This window comes from Rhinolophus sinicus, linkage group LG02 (assembly GCF_036562045.2).
Source record: "Rhinolophus sinicus isolate RSC01 linkage group LG02, ASM3656204v1, whole genome shotgun sequence".
Lineage (NCBI taxonomy): Eukaryota > Metazoa > Chordata > Mammalia > Chiroptera > Rhinolophidae > Rhinolophus > Rhinolophus sinicus.
This window is the reverse complement of record NC_133752.1, coordinates 175,051,639-175,076,005: the sequence shown is the minus strand read 5'-3', so window position 1 is coordinate 175,076,005 and position 24,367 is coordinate 175,051,639. Positions and strand designations below refer to the sequence as shown.

General features: G+C 36.6%; 2 protein-coding genes and 1 pseudogene across 2 annotated transcripts; all 3 read left to right on the top strand.

Moving 5' to 3' along the window:
* The first annotated feature begins 608 nt into the window (after window positions 1-608).
* LOC141568812 (natural killer cells antigen CD94-like) lies at window positions 609-4,030 on the top strand. The gene is made up of 4 exons (XM_074319510.1): window positions 609-754; window positions 2,065-2,154; window positions 2,299-2,361; window positions 3,891-4,030. Exons 1-4 carry the CDS (start codon window positions 748-750, stop codon window positions 3,995-3,997), a joined length of 267 nt encoding a protein of 88 aa, XP_074175611.1. The 5' UTR covers window positions 609-747; the 3' UTR covers window positions 3,998-4,030.
* An 11,026-nt stretch (window positions 4,031-15,056) lies between these two features.
* On the top strand, window positions 15,057-15,233 carry LOC109435549 (ATP synthase F(0) complex subunit j, mitochondrial; annotated as a pseudogene).
* A 1,385-nt stretch (window positions 15,234-16,618) lies between these two features.
* Window positions 16,619-24,144, top strand: LOC109435531 (natural killer cells antigen CD94). Its single transcript, XM_019713471.2, has 6 exons — window positions 16,619-16,799; window positions 18,109-18,201; window positions 18,346-18,405; window positions 21,840-21,991; window positions 22,802-22,905; window positions 23,688-24,144. The coding sequence occupies exons 1-6, from the start codon at window positions 16,793-16,795 to the stop codon at window positions 23,827-23,829; spliced, it is 558 nt and encodes a 185-aa protein (XP_019569030.2). The 5' UTR covers window positions 16,619-16,792; the 3' UTR covers window positions 23,830-24,144.
* The last annotated feature ends 223 nt before the right edge of the window (window positions 24,145-24,367 follow it).

Below are 24,367 nucleotides of genomic sequence, written 5' to 3'. Positions count from 1 at the left end.
AATGCCCTAAGAATTTCCTGTATTGTGGTTTCCAGAACATTTTAGAAGCTAATGATTTCACTTTCTTTTTATTTCTTTTTTTTGGGGGGGGCACAGGACTTTTTTTTATTGGGGAACAGTGTGTACTTCCAGGCCTTTGTTCCAAGTAAAGTTGTTGTCCTTTCACTCTTAATTGTGGAGGGTGCCATTCAGCTTCAAGTTGTTGTCCTTTCAGTCTTAGTTGTGGAGGGCGCAGCTCAGTTCCAGATCCAGTTGCTGTTTCTAGTTGCAGGGGGCACAACCCACCATCCCTTGTGGGAGTCGAACTGGCAACCTTGTCGTTGAGAGGACAGGCTCCAACCAACTGAGCCATCCGGGAGGCAGCTCAGCTCAAGGTGCTGTGTTCAATCTGAGTTGCAGGGGGCGGAGCCCACCATTCCTTGCAGGATTCGAGGAATCAAACTGGCAACCTTGTGGTTGAGAGCCACCCATGTGGGAATCGAACCGGCAGCCTTCGGAGTTAGGAGCATGGAGCTCTCACTGCCTGAGCCACCAGGCCGGCCTTCACTTTCTTCATCCTCACTTTCGCCATCACCAGTAGATGACTCAAGAACTTCGCTTAAATACACAAATTTTCTTTTTTTTCTTTTAAATTTCTGCATACAGAACTTTCAAGTTCCTATCCTCCAGCTCAATTCCGTGATCAAACACCATTCTTGAACAAGCTCATAGTGCCTTACCTGTTTCGACACTGGAAAAACATTTCTCATGGCAGGTATGTCAGACCAAATCATAAATTTAAAAAATAATGATAAGCAGAAGGATATGGCTAATTTCAGGGCATGCTTTAAGAAGAAAAAAAAGGAAATTTTTAGGCTTGCCCTGTATCAGCATTTTTCAGTGAATTTTATTTCTCTGATTCTGTATTCTAACTTAGAAATGATTTTGTGAAGCTTTTCCAACAGGCTTACACAGTGGCTTCTGACAGGGAAAGCTCTAAATTCTGAGTGGGAATAGAATTGATCAGGTAAAATTAAGAGCAACATAATTCTAGCATAGCATAGATGGAGAATGCTTAATACCAATGATACACTGCTTAAAAGTGTTTTTTGTTGTTATTGTCGTTTTTTACCACTTTTGTTGCGACATCCAAAAACCACCCAGACTGTTTGTCACATGGGACTGTTGTTAATGACAACTCTTTTGGGAGTGTCCTAATGTTAATGCAGAATCTCCTAATATTAAATTGTTTTAAGAGTAAGGGTATAAACAACTAGTTTTGGTCATGAGAAAATGTAATGATCTTGTAAAAAATGGTTGCTTATGTATAATTCAATGTGCTGCGAAATGAATCCAGCTCTCCAAGGAATTGCCCATGCATTCGTTGGAGACCTTCTCATTGCACTGGGTACAGATGCTCTTATGTCTTCTCTTTCCTGTAAAACCTCTACAAAGCCATGATCACCCTGAGCAGAGAATTCTCGGAGAAGAGAATGCATTGAGATTAGCAGGGGGACGCACTCCTAAGTAGAATTATTGAGACAATGATAGAATATGTTAAATAAGGACTCTGTGCCTAGACAAACTTTCATTTCATTTCTGACTTGGATATTTACTAGCTTTGATACCTTTACAAAATAATGTTATTAATGAATCGTAAATTTGCTCATCTACATAACAGGATTCATACAATTATCTTGTGACTTTTGTTTGAGGAAAAAAAAAGTAAATGTCTGTCATGTAAGCATGTAAAACAGAACTTGGTGCATGTTGATATCTTTTTATTCCAGTACTCTAAGCTCCTTTGCCAAATTAAAATAACACACAAACAAATGCTAAATCCATTTTTCTGAGACAGAGCTGGTAAAGAAGAAAAGGTATGGTAATCTCACTGAAGAACAAAAGTATATCTCACAAAATTATTGTTATTGAGTGGAGTTCTGAAGGGAATGTCTTCATTTTCCAGTGTTGCCTTGGCAAGATGATTGGGTTGTCAAACCAAAGAACTTTTTAAATTCTCTCTCTGATACATTCTTTTTAGAAGTTTGCTCTTTAAGCCTCTGCCCTACCTCTCTTTCTCTACAGATACTCAGATCATTCTATTGAGGTTGATTTCTGGGATTTTAGGAGTATTGTGCCTTGCGCTGATGGCTACTTTGGAAACGTTGAAAAACTGTAAGTTTTTATAGGCAAGTCTATGTAAAGAGCAAAGCGATGATGAAACCATTTCACATGAAGGTTTCATTTTACTAATGTGTAATATTTTGTTATTTCATAAGCCTATATCTAATGAAGTAAATTTCTAGCCCTTTCTTATAGTACTTCTTAATCAAGTTATTCACCCAATGTCATCTCAAGGGTGCACCACAGAACCCCAGGAAGGTATGTTCTATTGTTTGGAAAATCACAGTGTTGGTAGAGGATGAACATTTTTTTTACTTAGCTCACAAGGAAGCGTGATGGGATATTTCTTTTAGTTAAAAACAAGTTTACCTACAAATTGTATGTTAGTCTCATCTCAATATTTCTTAATGTAAGAATTATTAAATTACATTGTTATTGCATGATTTCTATATTTAAGTCATAAGAAAATATTGACTTGAAATGACATATTTTGTTCCTATATGAGTGGTCATGTTTAAATTATAAACCAAAACTAAATTATAGTAATATTACACTTAACTACCTGCCTGTGTTTGCTCAGGGTTCATACTTTCGTATCGCTAAGTTTGCTCCAGCTTCTTCCATGACTCGGAATAGAGTGTGGAGATTTCTGTAATTCTGACCCTAGTTATCCCATGTAAGCCAGAACGAAGTCCAATTTTTTTAAATACATTTTTCCAAATGCTCTCCAAGTTGTCTCTCCATCTTCTGTGATTATACAGAATTTATTTATAGTTTTGTTCCTTTAGTGTTTTTCCAGCTTTATTGAAATATAATTGATGCATAACATTGTATAAGCGTATGGTGTACAAAGTGTTGATTTGATACACTTAGAAATTGCAATACAGTCACCACCATAGCACTACTCAATGCCTCCATCATGTCACACAATTACCTTTTTCTTTTTTGTGGTGAGAACATATACAATTTTAACAACTTACGTGTATATAATACAGTATTGTTAACTATAATCACAGTGGTATACAGTAGATCCCCACTACTCATTCATCTTCTAACTCCAAAGTTGTACCCTGTGGCCCACATTTCTCCATTTTCCCCACCCCCAACACTGGTAAGCAACATTCTAATCTACAACTTGAACACCATTTATTTGGCAAAGATTTGAGTACATACCATGTGTCATCACTCTTATCACTGAAGATAGTAAATGCTCAAGGTACTATTACTGGAAAACTGTATGATTGGATATCAAAGTAATTGTTTTATTTATAGTTATTTTAAAAATAAAATATCCAAAATATGTATCCGAATTCTCCCTATGTACCACATTTTTTTCTGACCCGAGAAATATTCTTAAATACTTTCATCCTTTAATTATCTCTTTCATCTAGTTTAATCTATTTACACAGCAAGAGTTCAACTCTGGGTAACTTCCTCAAAAACAAGTTTCTTCTAAGTACCTACCTATCCCCACCCTATGCTCTGATACACAATGTTTAACATACTTAATTTCTTATGTGTAATCACCCAAATTATCATTAAATATAATTAATAAATCATTGGAAATTATGTAATTCTGTCCCTATCTATAGAATATAATCTCCCTGGGGAAAAAGGTCACATTTGACTCATTCATATTAATATCCTCTAAACTCTTGAGGATGTAGTGGACTCTCAAAGAATATTTCTAGAATAAAATAAATAACAAATGGTTTTTGAATGAGTAAATAGCACTGAAAAAATGGAATCTCCAATGCCATCAATCATGGTTTATTTTTTTCTCTTAGATTCTGGCTGCTGTTCTTTCCAAGAAAACTGGATTGAGTACCGATGTTACTTTGTTTCTAATGAAAGAAGAATTGGGGTACAAAGTAGGGATTTCTGTGCTTCTTAGAATTCCAGTCTGCTTCAGTAGCAAAACAGAGATGAACAGGCATGTATTTAATTCTGGTTCTTATATTTTCTTTGTTCTTCAATATTAGTATAACAATATTATCTAAGTAAGCTGACTACTTTTGATTCAAGTTTTTAATCAGATAGTGAATGGATGGTTATATTTGTACTAGTAATGACTTACTAATTTCTTATACCTTAACACAATCACTATAAAACCTACATAAAATTTCTGAAATTTTTATGTGATTCGGATACAAATCAAGATAGATGCCAGATAAAGTTCAAGAGGTGTTTAAATAGAGGTGTCCTGTTCAAATAACAGGACATTATTTTTCATTAAAAGAACCAACTAAACAACTTTGTAATTTTTAGTTCTTTGATTGAATACATAATTTATTTTGTGATTATATAGCTTTTGCCATCATTCTTGATTATGATGTGGAATGAATGTGGAGAATATGACCATGAAAATTACCCAATTCTTAAGAAAAACTGAAAAATTTCTCCAGATGCAGGAAGAACCTGTGTTGAGCATAGGTTGAGCAGGTGTATCTAAGACATTTAACCCTCAGGATACAGTTTATTTGAGATCAGATTTGATTGTTGATCTCCTGTGAAGGAAGCGTTCCATGAAAACTCCAATTATCTTTATAACATTTTTCATTCCTTCAAGAATGAGATTTTGTGATATTTTGTCTCCATAAATGAATGGGCCTTGTAGGTGAGAAAATATGAGACATGTGCCTATACCTCCTAAGCTAGACGTTAAAAATGATTTCAGTTTGAGTGATTTCAAGTCTGGATCTGATGCTGGACACTGACTTTCTGGAAAGTACAGTATTCCCAGAGTAGATTCAAATTAGGTGAAGATGTTTGTCTCTGTTTCCCATCAGAATTTCATGAACTCCCGTCCACATTTTTCCTCGATTGTATGGTCTTACAATGAATAACATGGTGCCTGGTTGCGGAAGGATGGCTCTGCTCTCGCAAGATCAGTAAGTTTCCTGGCAGTCCCAGTCTTTGCTGTTCTTTATGAGTTTATCCTTAGGTTTGACTAGAGGATATAACATCCAGGAACACTGTAGCTAAGATAATCTGTCTAAGGCATGAGAATACAGAAAAGAGAATAAATACAGTACAGTACCAATTTTAGCCCCACCTACAACATCCAAGTTTATGCTCAAGTGACATGAAGTTAGTGTACTTGTGACCATAAAAAAGCTTTTGACTTTCTCTTTCTTCCTTGGTACAAACACGTGGATGTGTTGTGCATGTACTGATGCTCACGCAGACAGAAGCTGTCCCGGGAAAACAGGATAGTCATTCTATTCTTTATTCTGGGGGAGCCCAATATTCTCAGCATCCATTATGTTTCAAATACACAGTGCTTATTTTCTCTATATTTGTAATCTTGGAATCTCATTTTAATTCATAAACGTGGTATTTGCAGCATCATGCAATGACAAATTTTATGCTCTGATTTCTTTTCCTAGACTAAATTAGTCAACACATCTTTAAATAAAGTAGAGGCAAAGTTTATTATATATCAAAACCATTAATAACAATGGAAAGAACAAAAAATCGCTTGCCTCATGCTATTGATTATTGAAGCAATAACTGAGTTTCAGTAATATTGTATTTGAAATTGTGAAAACTGTGGCTATTGAATGAAAAAGATAAAATCACTCAGTATGTTAATATTGAATTCAAAAGCTTTTAAAATTTCCATCATTTAATAAAAAACACCATTCCTAAACATTCTCATTTCCTTTTCTCATATGTTAACATTTTATTTTTCATTACAGACTTTTATTCTCTCGCACCGTAAATACACAGAGTGGTATACCGTATAGCACAAGCAGAAGAAATGTTTCTGACGAACCCTGTGGAAGAAAAAAATCATTAATCTGTGAGAAGCAGCTTATTTAGGAGTTTCTTATGGCAGAAGGGGTGGGCAGTGAAGGTCCAGTATTATTGAGAATGGTAACTTTACTCTTATATTATTACTAATTATCTACTTCTCGGATCTGAAAAATGTTTTGTATGATATCTTATAATATTCATAAGTCTGAAACCATGTGTTTTAAAATTGATAAAATTTGTGTACCTACACTTGAAATTATAAAGCATAAAAATAAAGAAGTTTATGAACATTTTAATTTAATGCCTATGTTCTATATTGAATGTAATATATTCTTAGGCATACATTCTTGTAGATTTTCTCTGCAAGAATTTAAATAGAAAAATTCACATCAAATAGTATATACAACATCATTATAAACCTTTGTGTGAAATACTAAATTGGGAATTCCCATCTTCATTTACTTTTCCAGAAGTCAGTTCTTTCTGAATATCTATCCATCTATATGTTTTAATTTGTTGCTGAAAATGCCATATGACAGTTTCCTCATGTGTGTCAACCAGTGTTAGAGGGTAACACATTTGTATGTCTCCCCTTGATGCTGCTGTGTTCTGAAGGACAGTTATCTTTGGCTAAATATATGGGTCATGGGTGATTGTTTTCAGATTTTGCAAAGGTAAAGGGAGGGGAGCCCTGATCACAGAAATTTCCAATACCCATTTCTTACTCTACAGACCTATCTTGCCTCAGGCTTATCCATTAGTAAGTCATTTGCATGTGCATTGGCGACCTTAATCTCTAATCAATACTTTCCCTAAAAGTTAAGTGTTAAGTACTGAACAATTCCCTTCTTTTTTTTTTTCCTTTGGTGGGCGAAGGAGCCACCCATTTTCCCATTTTATGAAGGGTGTTCTGAGTGTGTCATAGAAGGGGTAAGAACACCCTAAGTTCTAATTCCTGTGATCTGGATAAGATTTTTCCAACCTCACAGATTTCAAAAGCCAATTCCTTTTTTATCTTTTTTTAATGTTGCATATACATCTTAAGAAATTTATATTGATAGCTCTATTTGCTTACTAGTACTATATTTTAATTAAATGATAATAGTTAAGAACACAAATTGATTTTTAATATATAAGAAGCCAGGACGAGGAAAGGATGTCTTATTTCTTTCTCAAGATATAAATATAATAGGACTATAAAAATGAACTCTTCACATTCTTGCATGAAGATTGACTTAGGAAAAATGCACTTAAGTTATATTATGAGAAAAAGAGGATATAATATAACATCTTTAAAATATTTCACTTGGATTAAGAGGACATGCTTGTACTTTCTGGATATTTTATATGTTTTGGCTTTGTTGTCCATGTGGTTTCAAGGACTACATTTTAATTACATTTTACAAAATAGTTTAGATGAGCTTATGACAAACATCAGTAGTTTTCTGTCCCAACTCACCTGTCTCTCTGTCCTCTTTCCATAAGACAATTTTCTCCGAGTTTCCTGTTTGTTTAGTTTGTTTGTTTCCTGCTTAAAGTGTTTTTTTGTGTTTTTTCTTTTTCTGTAATGAACCAGGATGGTCTATTTTCATAATTTTGTCCAGGATAAAGCTCAGCTGTTTTCATTCAGCCACATCCAAGTTTACGCTCAAATTATTACCTTTCAAGTCATCACCCTATGAGGTGCCTGGAGCCAAATCTGACTTTTTTTTTGAGAAGTCATGAATACTGATTACATTTGCAAGAACAGTGAAGGGCCAGAAAGTGCAAAATATGTTGGATGATGTCTAATTTCAGAGAATAATTTATGTTAAACTTGTCTTCACTGAGAGAATAAAATTCTTATTGCCTCCTCTTTATAGCTCAGAGGTGTTTTCAGTTTCCATATTTCAGGGAATTGTGATGGAAAGTTTTGTGTTGAATGGAAGATATGGTCACACATGGCAGAGTGTCTTTCTCACAGCATGGTCTTCTCATGTTGGTCATACACAGTCCAGGACCATATGACCCATTTCATTTTTATTATATGCCTTCCATGCTGGCATGCATTCTGCTTTCCTTCATCCTAACAATATCTTTATAGCCTTTGGGATGGGAAAGACTTCCATTACATAAAGGTCTTTGTCATGCAGGGTGTCATGCGGGGTCTCTGGTCCTGCTCCCCACATAAGAATGCACAACATGGTGAGGCCAAAAAGGTACACCCACGGAGCCACAGATAGGGGAGTCATACTGCTATAGTCTCTCTGGCAACTGGGTTGGAGACATAGGAAGCAGGAGCCACACTATCCGCAACCTGCCATCCATTTCTCTCTGCCAACCAACCTCACTTGCTAGTTGCAATCCACCATGCTAACTGCAATCCACTCTTGCTAGCTCAGCCACCATCTTCTTGCTAGCCCCCATTTGCTGCTAGCGTAGCCACAACAGTTATATTAGTGGCCAATGGCTCACTGGTTACAGCTGACGGCCAACTAGCCACAGCTGATGGCCATCCAATCACAGTTGATGGCCATTTACTATCCGAGTGAGCCCCTTTGCATGTGAGGGCGAGAGCCTGGAAATTGCACTCCTGGCTCTGGCCACACAGTCTTTCTACCTAATATATTTTTTTCTCTGAGTTGGGATTTCTGATATATTCTTGGAAAAAAACACATTATTTTTCTTTTTACTCTCTATTTTTTGCTTGGAAATGGGCTAATGCACGTGGAAAGATATAAGTGGGTTACTATATCAGTGCTAGATGTAGAACTAAAGGGAGTGGGTAAGGAAATGTGCAAAAACCATAAAAATATAATGAATTATATTGCAAATACTCAGATTATGCTTCCTTAATTTTAGCCTGTGTGGGGGCAGAGCCCCAGAAAGTAGTTTACAGGCTCTCGGCCTCACGTGGAGGGGTGCTGGCTCGGGTAGTAGATGGCCATCAGCTGTGGCTGATTGGCTGTCAGCTGTAGCCATTGAGCCATTGGCCACTAATATAACTGCTGCGGCTACGAAGGAGAGCCGAGGAGAGTGGAGGAGAGTGGAGGAGAGTCCTCGGTCGGTTGCAGAGAAAACGGACAGCAAGTCGCACGTCCAGTGAACCCAGCCTCCAGTGAGACTGTAGTGGTATGACTCCCCTACCTATGGCTCCGTGGGTGTTCCTTTTTGGCCTCACCATATCCTGTGTTCTTGTGTGGGGAGCGGGAGCAGAGACCCCCAAGGCCGCCCTGCATGACAGCCTGTAACCCAAATGAACTATCCTGCATGTGTATATGTGTTATTTATTGGTGCATAATAAATATGAGAATTTTAGAAACTTAAAACAACACATGTTTATTATTGCATTATTTATGGATCAGAAACTGGTCATGGGTTAATTGCTTCTTTTATTCATGGTTCCACAAGGCTGGAACCAGGGTCTTGGCTAGGCTGCATTCTCAGGTGAAACTCAGCTTCCTCTTCCAAGCTTACTGAGGCTGTTGGCAGAGTTTCTACTTTGTGGTTGTAGGACTGAGACCCTCAGGTCCCAAAGCTGCCCTTCTGCACTGGCAGTCACACCATGGCTGCTTTCTTCTTCAAGGCCATGTGGAGAGCTTCTCTGACTCCTCTTTCTAGTTGACCTGTATACTTTCTTTTAACTTTTCTTCTGATTAAGTCAGGATAACCCGTAATAATATGTCTTTCAATTAACAAAAATTAGCTAATGTGGAACCTTAATTACATCTGAAAAATAGCCTCATCTTTGCCATTTAATGTATTCTAATTACAGAGTCACATCCCATCATACAGGCATACCTTGAAAATATTGACAGTTTGGTTCCAGATCACTTTAATAAAGGAAGTAGCACTGTGGAGACAGAGCCAGGAATGCAATTTCTAGGCTCTCGGCCTCGTGTGGAAAGCTGCTGGCTCAGGTAGTAAATGGCAATCAACTGTGATTGGATGGCCATCAGCTGTGGCTAGTTGGCCGTCAGCTGTAACCAGTGAGCCATTGGCCACTAATATAACTGCTGTGGCTACACTAGCAGCAAATGGGGGCTAGCAAGAAGATGGTGGCTGAGCTGGCAAGCGCGGATTACAGTTAGCAAGTGGAGTTGTTTGGCTCGTAGAAAAGTGGACAGCAGGTTGCAGATCGTGTGGCTCCTGCTTCCTGTGTCTCCAACCCAGCCGCCAGTGAGACTATAGTGGTATGTCTCCCCTATCTGTTGGCCTCACCGTATCCTGCGTTCTTATGTGGGGAGCTGGACTAGAGATCCCGTGTGATATCCTGCATGACACATGGTATAGTCGGCAGGATATGGTGCCGGCCAAGGCTCTCCGAAGAGTGGTGGAGCAGTTTGTGTGTATGAACACTCAATCCCAGGAAGACCAGGAGGAGCAGCTGTTGGAGAGCTGGACCCCATGGAGAGGTGGGAGGACATGGACAGTTCCCCAACCAGCATAGGCCGGAGAAAGCGAAGGTCGTTGCGGCCCTGTGGGCTGGGAAGTTCTTGCTGAGGCAACCCGGATGCAGGACTTGTAGTCCCAGGAGGAAACGCTTGCTGAGTCCTCCGTGGGAGATAAGGGTGAGGTCAAAGTCGTCCCTCACCCCCAGGACAGCCCTGGTGAATGACTATGGACTATGGGGAATTGCCTTCCATCCCTAATTTAATGGACTGCTTGATGGTTGGTTTGGGAACATACCACCATGTAGGGGAACTGGTGGATGTTTGCTTTTGTGTCTTCACCAGCCGCCATCGAGAATATGTAAGCACCTTGACTGTGAGTTGCTGTTGTTCCATCATGTTACCCTGAGAGGCCCAGAGAGAGTGGCAATGCCCTGAGAACACTGGCTAAGCCCAGGAAGTCTGGCTGTGTCCAGAGAGATTGGCAGTGCCCTGAGAGGCCTTGGCTGTGCCCGGGGAGACTGGCCGTACCCTAAGAAGCCCAGGAAGTCTGGCTGTGTCCAGAAGGACTGATGGTGCCCTGAGAAACCGTGGCTTTGCCCAGAGAGCCTGGCTGTGTCCAGGATATTGCATTCATCTCCAGACTCCTCGCACAGGGCCCCTCGTGGAAGCCGCTTGTCATGTAGATTGTGAGGCGAGACCCTGTAGGAGTGGAGTATGGGGACAGAGCCAGGAGTGCAATTTCCAGGCTCTTAGCCTCATGTGGAAAAGTGCTGGCTCAGGTAGTAAATGGCCATCATCTGTGATTGGATGGCCATCAGCTGTGGCTAGCTGGCCGTCCGCTGTAACCAGTGAGCCATTGGCCACTAAAATAACTGCTGTGGCTATGCTAGCAGCAAATGGGGGCTGGCAAGAAGATGGTGGCTGATCTGGCAAGCTCAGATTACAGTTAGCAAGTGGGGTTGTTTGGCTGGTAGAAAAGTGGACAGCAGGTTGCAGATAGTGTGGCTCCTGCTTCCAGTGTCTCCAACCCAGCCTCCAGCGAGACTTTAGTGGTATGACTCCCCTATCTATGGCTCCGTGGGTGTTCCTTTTTGGCCTCCATATCCTGCATTCTTATGTGGGGAGCAGGACTAGAGACCCTGCATGACAATCACACACACAGAAAAACTAGTCATAGTCTTTTTGCTGGCAGGAGGATCCTGCCCGCCTTTGTAAATGGAGCACCTGTGAAGCGTAATAAGGAGGAGCTCCCCAAAAGGAGGTATGCCTGTATTTACAAATCCTCACGAAATTCAAGGGGGGGTGATTATACAAGTGTGGGGCATGGAAACTTCGGGGGTCGTCTTGGAGCTCTGACCGCCATACCAACAACTCCTAAAATTTGTTTTAATTGCCATTCAATAGTTTGCTGAATTTAAACACTGCCTTTTGATTTCTGATGAGGTCACTAGGAATTTAATTCACATGTGCCAGGACAAGGAATACTTTTCTAGTTACCCCAATATATTAATTCTTAGTTTTTCCATTAGAGATATCAAAGTTTGCCTAATAAAGATAGTTATTTTACAGCAGGACTAGGATGTTCTTTGCTTATCTCCAGAGATACTTCAACATCAGTTTTTACCTCTTGGCCATCACAGGGACAGTTTAACTAACTAACTAACTAACTAACTAACTAACTAACTAACTAACTATTTTATGCCAAGTTTTTAAAAGTTCAAAATTCTCAGGTGGTACCTAGTGCCAATTTGTTTATTTATTTTTAAAGATTTTTATTAAAAATATAGCTGATATACAAAATTATATTAGTTTCAGGTGTACACCATAGTTATTCAACATTTATATACCTAAAGAAATGATCACCATGACAAGTCCAGCAACCATCTGACACCATACTATGCTATTACAATATTATTGATTATATTTCCTATGATGTACATTATATTCTCATGATTTATTTGTTTTATACATGGAAATTTGGACCTCTTATTCCCCTTCACCTTCCCCCCCTTTTAAAATTTTTCAATTACAGTTAACATTCAGTGTTATTTTATATTCATTTCAGATTTACAGCATAATGGTTAGATATTTAGTTGAGATAATTGGTTAGATATTCTGTCTTTACTAAGTGACCAGACTCTGCAGGAAACTTCTGCCTCAGCTCTTCTGAAATCAAGATTCATCACATAAATATCGGTACAATATCAACAGTTTCGTCCAGATAAGAATCAGGTCTTCGTACAATTATGAAGAAAATTGGGAAGCATGTTCCTAGATATTTCTTGGTGCCTCACCGCCCCGCCCGCATTTGAAATATACTTTATTTCATTGATGGATGTTCATAAGAGGCTTCAGTTGTATCATATTATTTGCCATTATTAAAAGCACTATATGAGTGTGCTCCTTGAAGACTTATGATTTCTTTAAATTAAGTAAACCTGAAAATATTTGGAACATGTAACCCCCCTTTCTTATTTCCATAATTTTGCACCTTTTGAATGTTTTCACTTTACATCCTAGTGCATGGGGTGAAAAACACTCTAAAGAACTGGATAGTAAATATGGGCCAGTCTCTGTTGAAACTACTCAACTCTGCCATTGTAGTGCAAAAGAAGACATAGAAAATATGTAAATAAATGGTTTAGCTATGTTACAAGGAAACTTTATTTACAAAAATAGATGTTGGGATAACTTTGGTTCACAGGCTATAGTTTGCCAACCCCTGTCAAACTGTGCATAATGAGACTGTAGACACCAACTCACTCTCCACTTTCCTTATCCTTTTTAGGTCACATCACAACAGTTGTAAATTTACTTATACATTTTATAATAACTAAAACACTTCTGTCTTACTTTATCAGTCTGTGTTCACTACAAAATGTGAAAATCCGTAAAGTAGATGTTATAGCCAATGTGTTAGATGACCCCATGAGCCCCACCTTCTGGTGCACATAACTTTGCATGATTTTCTTCCATATTGTATCAGGGTCAATCTGTGTGAACAGTGAAATACAGTCAAAGTGATAGCATGCCACTTCTGAGTCTAGATTTTAAAAGACAGTATGGCTTCTTCCTCTTCTCTGTCTTTGGATCACTTGATCTGAGGGAAGCCAGCTGTCTTGTCAAGAGTAACTTTGTTGAAAGGACCATGTGACAAGGAACTGAAGCCTCTTGTGAACAACCATCAATGAAATAAAGTATATTTTCAACAGCTATGTAATGAGTTTTACTTGCAAGCCGTCTTTCCAGCCCTAGTCAAGCCTTCAGATGACAACATAGCCCCGGTCCACATCTTTACAGCAAACTCATGAGAGAACCTGAGTCACATCCATTCTGCTAAGTTGTTCAAGGATTCCTAACCCATCAGAAACCTTGTGATATAGTAAGTGTTTAGTCTTTTAGGTTTCTAAGTGTTGAACTTAGCGGTAGACTCATTCATAAAGGCCTATCTTAAGGGAAAAAGGAAACAAACCAAAACAAAAAACAAACAACTCCCCCTCCCCCATGAAAACTTACTGAAAGGAGTCAGCCACTTCCCAAAATTCCATGCCTCGAAATTTCCTTTATAGAATCATTGTGATCCATTTTGTTTTCGTAAAGTTGACCCTACTCCAGTATTGAAATTGGACCCCAACTAATTCAAATGAATCAGTGGGTCTTATCCACCAGCCACAGTTCTTTACATGTAACTTAGTTATCATCAATAAGATGGATATAAGTTCTTGAATGACTATCACAAGAAATTGAGGAAAATAAGTTAGACAGAAAAGATTTTATATTGTTCTAAATATATAAATTTCAAAAACAGACAAAACTAAATACAGAATTGCAGATATTGGTTGGGCAGACTTCACCAAATATCTTGAGGGGTGGGAGTGGGGCAATGCTGACCTCTGCTCCAAGTGTAGGTAATGGACAGGGAAACTGGCACACAAACAATTCATGTGCCTATTTATAGGAATGAAGCAATCAGTTACGGTTCCCAGTTCAGAAAGGATTATCTTCTTTGTGACTTCTGTCTTGAGTTTTTGAATTGAACACATCTTTGATGGATTTTACTTCTGAGTCAGTCAACTAAGAAGAAAAAAAAGACAATGGTTAAATTAAGTTTCATCAAATATGATTCTGAAAACTTAGAATAACTTCCAAATGAAGGTGGTCCTATTACTGTTGAAAGTGTAGTAATGACCCTTTCTATATGTTCTGTCACAAAATAGTACCATTTCAAAACAAAAACTGAAAGCAAAATCTTAATCTATTTAGTTAAAGCGATGTTACATGTTGTAAAAATGAGAAAAATTAGGCAGTTTTTGCTAGTTCAACTTCGTCCAACATTAAAACTAAAAAAGAATAGACTTCAAGTGGGCAAGGGATCATATACATTATCTCTTTCAACTTGGACTTGCATAAAATGTGGATGAAGAATTTTCATGTTTACATTATCAGGTAAGCACTTAAATTTTATTCATTTTGGTGTTTCAGTGAAAGCAGCTCTATTTACACAATGCATATTAAAGGATGGAAATTTTAACCTCACAGAAATTGAGAAATCAAATCACAGTCCTTGTTTTCTCTCTTTTTTTTTCTGTTTTGTTGTTGTTGTTGTTGTTTGTTTGATTGCTTTTGTTTTTAGGTTGAAATGCCAAATTTTACAAAAAGTTTCATGTATGGAAATATTATAATGCTTAAACATAAAAATATAAACAAACAAAAAACTTGTTTGGCTCTCAGCGGGCCATATGCACCACCTGCACATTCGGTGACCTTCCCAAGACCTTGACTGTGGGTTGGGGCAGCCTGAGCCATTGGTCCTACTGCGAGATGTTTTAAAGCCTCATTAAAAATGTTTGGGTCCCCATGAAGCCCTACTACACCCAGGTTTACCAGGAGATCTGGGCAGGGATGAGGCTGATGAGCTTTGCCATTTACGAAATCAGTATGTAAAGAAGTAAAACTTTGAAAGCTTCGAGCCCTACACCTGCCCATGGCCATCACTAACCAGTGCTACCTGGACTTCCATTAGATGGAACATTAGCCCTGCTGTAAATTTCAGCAAGCTGTTAGAGGGACCATGCACATCGCTGTATATTTATTCATGGCATGAATAAATGTACCTGTGAGATAGGCCTCTGCCTGCACCAAGGGTTCTCTCAGCCTCCCTGTGTACCCGTCCTACCCTCAGTAGGTCCTGTGACAGCATCTGCAGTCACTCTCACTGAGCCATTCCAGCCTTAGGATTCCTGGGCCAGTGAAGAGTAGATATTTCAGTTACTGTAGAAGTTGGGAATCAGATCTAGGCATTCACACGTCTGATGTTACACAAATTTAAAAAAAAATAAGTTGGGAGGGAGTCTGGTTCCTATGGGGTGAATGGTAGTTTATATTTCCAGATACTTAATCATAGATCAAGGTCTCTACTTTCAAGATGCTTATTCTGCCCATCTGTCCCACATTTGAATTTTGCCCTGATAAAGTTATTCTTTGCAGAACAAAAAGCATGTAAATTCAACTGTCAGTATACTATCTGAATGAGACAACACAATAAAAAACATACTACTAAAATATTAGTACAAATAAGATAAAAAAGCAGCTGTAGTCATGTTCGAAGGACTTCAAGGGACGAGAAAAATGGAGAGTCACATGTTGAAGGAAAGTTTAAGGCTCATGTGATGAGGCATTGAAGGGTGGGGCGTAGACCAACTGAGGCAGTCATAGAGACCAGGTGTGGATGTGTGTGTACATGGAACAGTAATGGGAAAGTCACTCTGATTCTTCCTTTTTGATCTTTGCATTTCTTTGCTGGGTTAATGAGGCAGCAATCAGAAGCACATAAATGAGAGATGGAAATAGTAACCACTCTCTGCTAAAGAAAAGAAATAAAAATCAACAAAACACGCAGACACCGAGAGATAGGCTTGATTTGAAATGTTTTGAATATGTGTTCTGGAGAAAGACTGCCTCAGTTTCAAAGTTGGTAACTTTACTCAAGTACGTAGTTCTTCCTTAGTTTTCTTATCATTAAAATGAGTATATTTATTTACCTTTATTCTTTTCAGAAATAAGTGAGTTAACATATGCCAAATACTTTAATCAAGGTAAATTACAAATGTTTCTCATTATTAAAAGAGGAAAATACTTTGTGGAACTTCATTATACTAAGTTAATTCACCTTTGATTTGCCTATCTTTTTTCCTATGTTCCAAATATTTTAAAAAGGTGATTAATATTTAAACATTAAAAAAACAAAAACTTTCTCTCACCTTGTTTTCTGAGGAAAGTAATTGGCATTACACATGTGCACTGAGAATTTCCTGTGTTGTGGTTTCCGTAACATTTTAGAAGATAGTGATTTTACTGCTTCTTGTTCATATCATACACCGTGTCTCATGAAGAACACTGCTTATACACACAGTTTTTCTTTTCCTTTTTCTTTTAAATTTCTACATATACAACTTTCAGATTCCTAGCCCCCAGCTCAAGTCAGTGATCCAACAACGTGCTTCTTGAAAAAGCACACATCGTGGCTTCCTGGTATCGACACTGGAATAACATTTCTCATGGCAGGTATGTCAGCCCAAGTCATAAAACTAAAAAATAAAAATTAGCAGAAATTTTATTTTATGGATATGGCTAATTTCAGGGCCTACTTTCAGATAAAGGATGGAAAATTTTACGTTTTAGAGTATCAGGATTTTCCATTTCATATTATTGCTCTCATTCTTTATTCTGTAACTTAAAAATGATCTTGTGAATCTTCTTTAACAGGTTTAAAGAGGTGATTCTGAGAGGGAAAGCTCTAAATTTTGAATGACAACTGAATTTTCATCTAAATTATGAGCAGTGTAATTCTAACATAATGAGAGAATGTTAAATATATAAGATGCAATGCTTAAAAGTATTATTTAAAAATTTACGTTTTGTGTTACATCAAAAACCACCCAGACTAACTGTTTATCATGTGGGACTGTTGTTAATGACTCACACTCTTTTGGGAGTGTCCTAATGTTAATGCAGAATCTCCTAATTTTAAATTGTTTTAAAGGTAAGGGTATAAACAACTAGTTTTGGGCATGAGAAAAATGTAATGTTCTTGTAAAAACTGGTTGCTTATGTATAATTCAATGTGCTGTGAAATGAATCCAGCTCTCCAAGGAATTGCCCATGCATTCGTTGGAGACCTTCTCATTGCACTGGGTACAGATGCTCTTATGTCTTCTCTTCCCTGTAAAACCTCTCCAAAGCCATGAACACCTAAAAGCCATTTCTCAGAGCAGAGAATGCGTTGATATTAGCAGGGGGCGCACTCCTACGTAGAATCATTGAGACAATGATAGAATATGTTAAATAAGGACTCTGGGCCTAGATAAACTTTCATTTCATTTCTGACTTGGGTATTTATTAGTTTTGATATCTTTACAAAATAATGTTATTAATGAATCGTAAATTTGCTCATCTTCATAACAGGGTTCATACAACTATCTTGTGATTTTTGTTTGAGAAAATAAAAGTAAATGTCTGTCATGTAAGCATGTAAAACACGTTAGTGCCCTTTGATATCTTTTTACTCCAGTACTCTAAGCTGCTTTGCCAAATTAAAAAAACTAATGTTAAATCCATTTTTCTGAGATAGAGATGGTAAAGAAGAAAAGGTATGGGTAATCTCACTGAAGAACAAAAGTATATCTCATAAAATAATTGTTATTGGGTGGAGTTCTGAAGGGAATGTCTTCATTTTCCAATGTTGCCTTGGCAAGATGATTGGGTCGTCAAAACAAGGAACTTTTAAAATTCTCTCTTCCAGGTTTCTGCTTTTAAGAACTTCAGCTCCTGTGCTTGCTCTTTAAATCACTGCCTTACCTCTCTTTCTCTACAGCTTTTTGGACCATTTCATGGAGGTTGATTTCTGGGATCTTAGCAGTAACATGCCTTCTGTTGATGGTTGCTTTGGGATTATTGTTGAAAAATCGTAAGTTGTTGTAAGCAAGTCTATATTAAAATCAAAACTCTGATGAAAACATTTAAGAATAAAGGTTTCATTCTACTAATGTATAATAACTTGTTATTCCATAAGTCTGTATATAATTAAGTAATTTCTAATCATTTCCCATAGTATTCCCTAAACAAAGTATTCGGCCAATATCATCACCAGGAGCCACAGAACCGCAGGAAGGTAGGTTCCATACTTTGGAAAACTTTATGTTTGTAGAGGGTGAACAGACAGTTTCTTGTTTTCTTCACACTGAAGGTTCATGGACTATTACACATAGTAAAACAAGTTTAACTACTAACTGTAGTATAGTCCCATTTCATTGTTCTCTAATGTAAAAATTATTAATTTACATAGATGTGCATTTATTTATTTAATTAATAAGAAAATATTAGCCTGAAATGACATATTTTTCCTACATGAGTACTTGTGTTTAAGTAACAAATGAAAAATAAATTATAATAAATATCTCAGCTAATCCTACTCACCATTCCGTGATTGTTCATAACTCATACTTTTATATCTTTATAATTTTCCTTCTATTTGTTCCATAATTCAGAATATAGTTCAGAGACTTCTGCAATTAATTAATTCATTTTTAATTAAATTTATTTGGGTGACATTAGTTAATATAATTATATAGTTTTCAAGTGTACAGTTCTATAACACTTCACCTATGTATTGCATTGTGTGTTCACCATCCAAAGTCAAATTTCCTTTCATCACCATATATTAAACCCCTTTTATCCTTTTAACCTCACTGCCCCCTCCCCATTTAACCTTTGGTAACCACTAAACTGTTGTCTGTGTCTATAAGTTTTTGTTTCTTTGTTTGTCTTGTTCTTTTGTTGACTTCAGTTTTCTAGTCCACAAATGAGTGAAGTTATATGGTTCTTGACTTTCTCTGACTTATTTCGCTTGGCGTGATAATCTCAAGATCCATCCATGTTGTCGCAAATGGCACTATTTCATCTTTTCTTATGGCAGAATAGTATTCCATTTTGTATATATACCATATCTTTTTTTATCCAATCATCTATCGAAGGATACTGTGCGTGTTTCCATGTCTTGGTCACCATGACTAAAGCTGCAATGAGCACAGAGGTATATATGAGGTAAGGACAATTAAGTTTGCAAACTCATCTTAGAGAAAGTGCTACATACCTCATTGCTGAATGTCACTACAGTCACCTTCGAAGTATCCCCCTTGGGAAGCTATTCACACATGCCAGCACGTAGTCCACCCTTCAAAGCAATTTTGGAACTCTTTTTCTGGAATGGCCATCAGAGCTGTCATCGTATTACCCTTGATGTCCTGAATGTCATAAAAATGTCTTTCTTTTAATATTTCCTTTATCTTTGGGTGAAGAAAGAACTCATTGGGGGCTAGATAAGGTGTTTAGGGAGGGTGTTCCAATACAATTATTTGTTTACTGGCTAAAAACTACTTCACAGATAGTGCCATGGGAGCTGGTGCATTGTCGTGATGCAAGAGCCATGAATTGTTGGAGAAAAGTTCAGGTCACTTTCATCTAACTTTCCCATGCAGCCTTTTCAGCAATTCCAAATCATATTCTTGGTTCACTTTTTATCCAGTTAATACAAATTCTTAATGAATAATCCCTCTGATACCAAAAAAAGGTTAACAACATCATTGCAACAAGTTCGTGAACCTCATTGTCAGACCATATATATACACACACACACACACACACACACACACACACACACACACATATATATAATTTTTTAAAAATTAAAGTCTATAAGGGTGATAATTGTTAATAAAGTTACATAGGTATATCTTTACAGATAAATTTTTTCAGATATGTTGAATAGATAGATATCCTGAAGCCCAGAAGAGGGATTGCTGGGTCATACGGTAATTCTATTTTTAATTTTCTGAGGAAACTCTATACTGTTTTCAACAGTGGCTGTACCAATTTACATCCCTACCAGCAGTGTAGGAGGGTTTCCTCCACAACCTCTCCAACTCTTGTAATTACGTGTCTTGTTGATAATAGCTATTCCAACAGATGTGAAGTAGTCTCTCGTTGTGGTTTTGATTTGCATTTCCTTAATAGCTAGTGACGTTTAGCATTTTTTCATATATCTGCTTGCTGTATGTCTCTTGAGAGAAGTGTCTATTAAGGTACTCTGCCAATTTTTAAGAGATTTCTGGTAATTCTGACCCTACTTATCCAAATCAGGTCAAGTCCAGTTTTTTAAATATATTTTTTCCCTAACGTTCTGCAAGTTATCTTACCATCTTCTGCGATCCTATAGAATTTACTTATATTTGTGGTTTTCTTAGAATTTTTCCAGCTTCATTGAGATATAATTGATGTACAACATTGTGTAATTTTAAGGAATGCAATGTGTTCGTTTGATATACTTATATATTGCAATGTGATTATGACGGCCACTACCTAATGCCTCCATCATGTCAAATAATAATCATTTCTTTTATATTGTGAGAAGATTTTAAATCTACTATTTAGGAACTTACAAGTATATAACACAGTATTGTTGACTCTAACCACAATGTTATACAGTAGATCCTCAAACTTTTTAATCTTCTAAGTGAAAGTTTGTACCCTTTGGCTAACATGTTTTCATTTCCTCCACCTCTCAGCCACTGGTAACCACCATTCTCTCTACAATATTAGCACCATTCATTTGGCAAAGATTTGAGCAGCTATCACTGAGAATAGTACATATTCAAGGTACTATCACAGTTAAACTATATGACTGGACTTTAAACTAATTGTTTTATTTGTGTTCATTTTGAAACTAAAATGTTCAAAATATATATCAAATTTCTCCCAAGGTATCACACTCTTTTCTGACTCAGGAAATATACTAAAATGTTTACCTGCTTTAAATATCTCTTTGATTTAATATACTCTTATTTACTCAACTTTGGGTCACTTCCTTAAAAAAAGATTCTTTTAACCACCACCACTCCCATCCTACAATCTTCTAAGGGATGTTTTAACATAATGAATTTATTGTGCATAATTACCCTAATTAATGTTACATAATTAAATCACATTTATTAATTAATAAATTATGGGAAGTTGTAATATCCACAAGAAAAAAAAGGTCATGTCTGCCTTAGGCACATAAATATCCTCTGAACTTTGGTGTATGTAGTAGATTCTCAAAGATTATTTGTAGAAACAAATAAAAAATGAGTTTTGAATGAGTAAATCCCAGTTAAAAAATTGAGTCTCACAATGGATGGATCTTGAGATTATCATGCCAATCAAAATAAGTCACACAGAAAAAGTTGAGAACCATATGATTCATTCACATGTGAGACATACAATTTAAAGCAACAAACAAGACAAACAAGCAAAAACTCATAGACACCCACAACATTTTAGCATTCACCGGGGGAAGAGGGGAGGGGATGATAGAAGAGGGTAAGAGGGAGAAATAGAAGCGAGTAAGAGGGTAATAGAAGGAAAACTAACTCTGGGTGGTAAACACACAATGCAATATATAGATGAAATATTATAGAACTGTGTACTTGAAAGCTATATACTTTTACTTACCATTTTAAAAAAATTGAATCTCCAATGTCATCATTCATCTTTCATTTTCTCTTTTAGGCTCTGACTGCTGTTCCTGTCAAGAAAAGTGGATTGGGTACCAATGCAACTGTTTCTTCATTTCTAATGAAAAAGTAACTTGGACAAAAAGCAGGGATTTCTGTGCCTCTCAGAATTCCAGTCTGCTTCATTTGCAAAACAAAGATGAATTAGTATGTATTTAATTATGGTTTCTTGTACTTTCTTTGACCTAGGAAAAATATGCTGTCTAAGAAAAATGAATACTTTGAAATCTCTAATCAGATCATAACTGGATGGTTATATTTGAACTAATAATGACTTACCAATTTCTTATCCCTTAGAACATTCATTAGAAAACCAACATAAAATTTCTCAAATATTTATATTACAGGAATAAAATCCAAGATAGATAAGATTTAAGAGACATTTTAGAGAAATCAAAGAAGAAATAATAGGTCGTTATTTTTATTCAAATAAGTTTTTAAATGTTCTGCTCTTGAATTCATATTTTCTTTGGTAATTATATAGTTTTTATCATCATTCTTGGATATAATATGCAATGAACATGGAGCACATGATCATAATAATTACCCAATTCTTGAGAAAAAGTGAAAGATTTCTCCAACATGAGAACCTGTGTTGAGTGAGATTGAGTACGTCTATCAGATAATTTTATCTGACAAGATACTGGTGATTTGGGATGAAATTTGATTGTTGATATCTGTGAAGAAATTGTTCTATGAAAATTTAACCCCTTTATAATATTTTTTCATTCTTTTAAGAATGAGATTTTGTGATATTTTGTCTCCATAAATGAATGGATCTTATAGTGAGAAAATATGAGACATGTGACTCTACCTCCTAAACTAGACATAAAAAAGGATTTCAGTTCAAGTGACTTGAAGTCTGGATCTAATGTTGGACACTGATTTTCTTGAATTTACTTTATTCTCAGAGTAGATTCAAATTAAGTTAAAATGTTTGTCTCTGTTTCCAATCAGAATTTCATGAACCACAGTATAAACTTTTACTGGATTGGACTGTCTTACAATGAAGAACAACGTGTCTGGCAGTGGGAGGATGGCTCTGCTCTCTCCCCAGATCTGTGAGTTTCTCCCACTTATGGTCTTTTTATGAGTTTATCCTTAGGTCTGACCAAAGATTGGAACATCTGGGGATACCGTAGCTAAAATAACCTCTCTGGAGCCTGAGAATACAGAAAATAGAACAGATATAGGACAGTAGCAATTTTAGCGCCACCTAGAACATCCATATATATGCTCAAGTGGCATGAAGTTAGTGTACTTGTGACCATAAAAGAGCTATGATTTTCTCTTTCTTCTTTGGAACACACACTTTGATGTGTAGTGCATGTACTGTTGTTCACACAGACAGAAGCTGCCCTGGGAAAACAGGATAGTCATTATATTCTTTATCCTGGGGGCGCCCAATATTCTCAGCATCCTCATGTTTCAAACATGCTGGGCTTCTACATATTTGTAATCTTAGAATCTCATGTTCATTTATAAACATGGTATTTGCAACATCATACAATGAAAATTTTATGCCCTGATTTCTTTTCCTAGGCTAAATTAGTCAACACATCTTTAAACAAAATAGTGGCAAAGTTTATTATATACTAAAACCATTAAAAACAATGGCAGGAACAAGAAAATCCCTGAACTAAATGCTATTGATTATTGAGGCAATAAATCCCTTTTGTAATATCGTGAAAATTGTGACTATTGAATGAAAAAAGGTGTAATGGCTCAGTATGTTAATATCTCACTCAAATGCTTTAAAAAGTTCTATCAATTAATAAAAACACCATCCCTGAACATTGTCTTTTCTTTTTATCATATGTTAATATTTTATTTTTCATTACAGATTTTCATTGATTCAAACTGTAAATACACGGAATTGCATAACATATAGCACAAGCGGAAATTCTCTGGATAAAGCCTGTGAAAGTAAAAGCCGTTATATCTGTAAGAAGAAGCATATAGGAGCTTATTTAGGTGCTTCTTAGGTCAGAAGTGGTGGGCAATAAGGTCCAGTAATGCTAAGAATAGGAGTTTACCTCTTATATTATTATTATCTACTTCTAAGGTGAAATGTTTCAAATTTTTTCTTATTATATAATTGTGTCATATATTTTAAACCCTCTGTTTTAAGGTTGATAAAATTATGCACCTACAGGCAAAATTATACAGCACCAAGATAAATAATTTCATGAATGTTTTGATTTAATGCATGTGTTCAATACTGCATGTGACATATTCTTCCGTATACATTGTTGTAAATTTTATCTGCATGAATTAAAAAATTTACATAATGAAATAGATATCAACATCATTTCAGTTCTGTGTATGTTATGAAGAACCATCTCTACCTCACTTTTCTGAAAGCTGGTTCCTTCTGGATATTTATCCATCTATATGTTTTAATTTAGAGCTAAAATTGCCCTAGGACACTTTCCTCATGTGTATCATTCAGCCTCACAGATAAACACATTTGTGTGTCTTCTCTTGAATTCCTGTGCACTGCAGAACAATCATAATCTTTGG

Excerpts from the sequence above, each read along its gene's own strand:
- LOC141568812 (XM_074319510.1), top strand. Across the intron at positions 2,155-2,298 it reads TTTGGAAACGTTGAAAAACT|TACTTCTTAATCAAGTTATT; the intron begins GTAAGTTTTTAT and ends CCTTTCTTATAG. Across the intron at positions 2,362-3,890 it reads CACCACAGAACCCCAGGAAG|ATTCTGGCTGCTGTTCTTTC; the intron begins GTATGTTCTATT and ends TTTTTCTCTTAG.
- LOC109435531 (XM_019713471.2), top strand. Across the intron at positions 18,202-18,345 it reads GGGATTATTGTTGAAAAATC|TATTCCCTAAACAAAGTATT; the intron begins GTAAGTTGTTGT and ends CATTTCCCATAG. Across the intron at positions 22,906-23,687 it reads TCTGCTCTCTCCCCAGATCT|ATTTTCATTGATTCAAACTG; the intron begins GTGAGTTTCTCC and ends TTTTCATTACAG.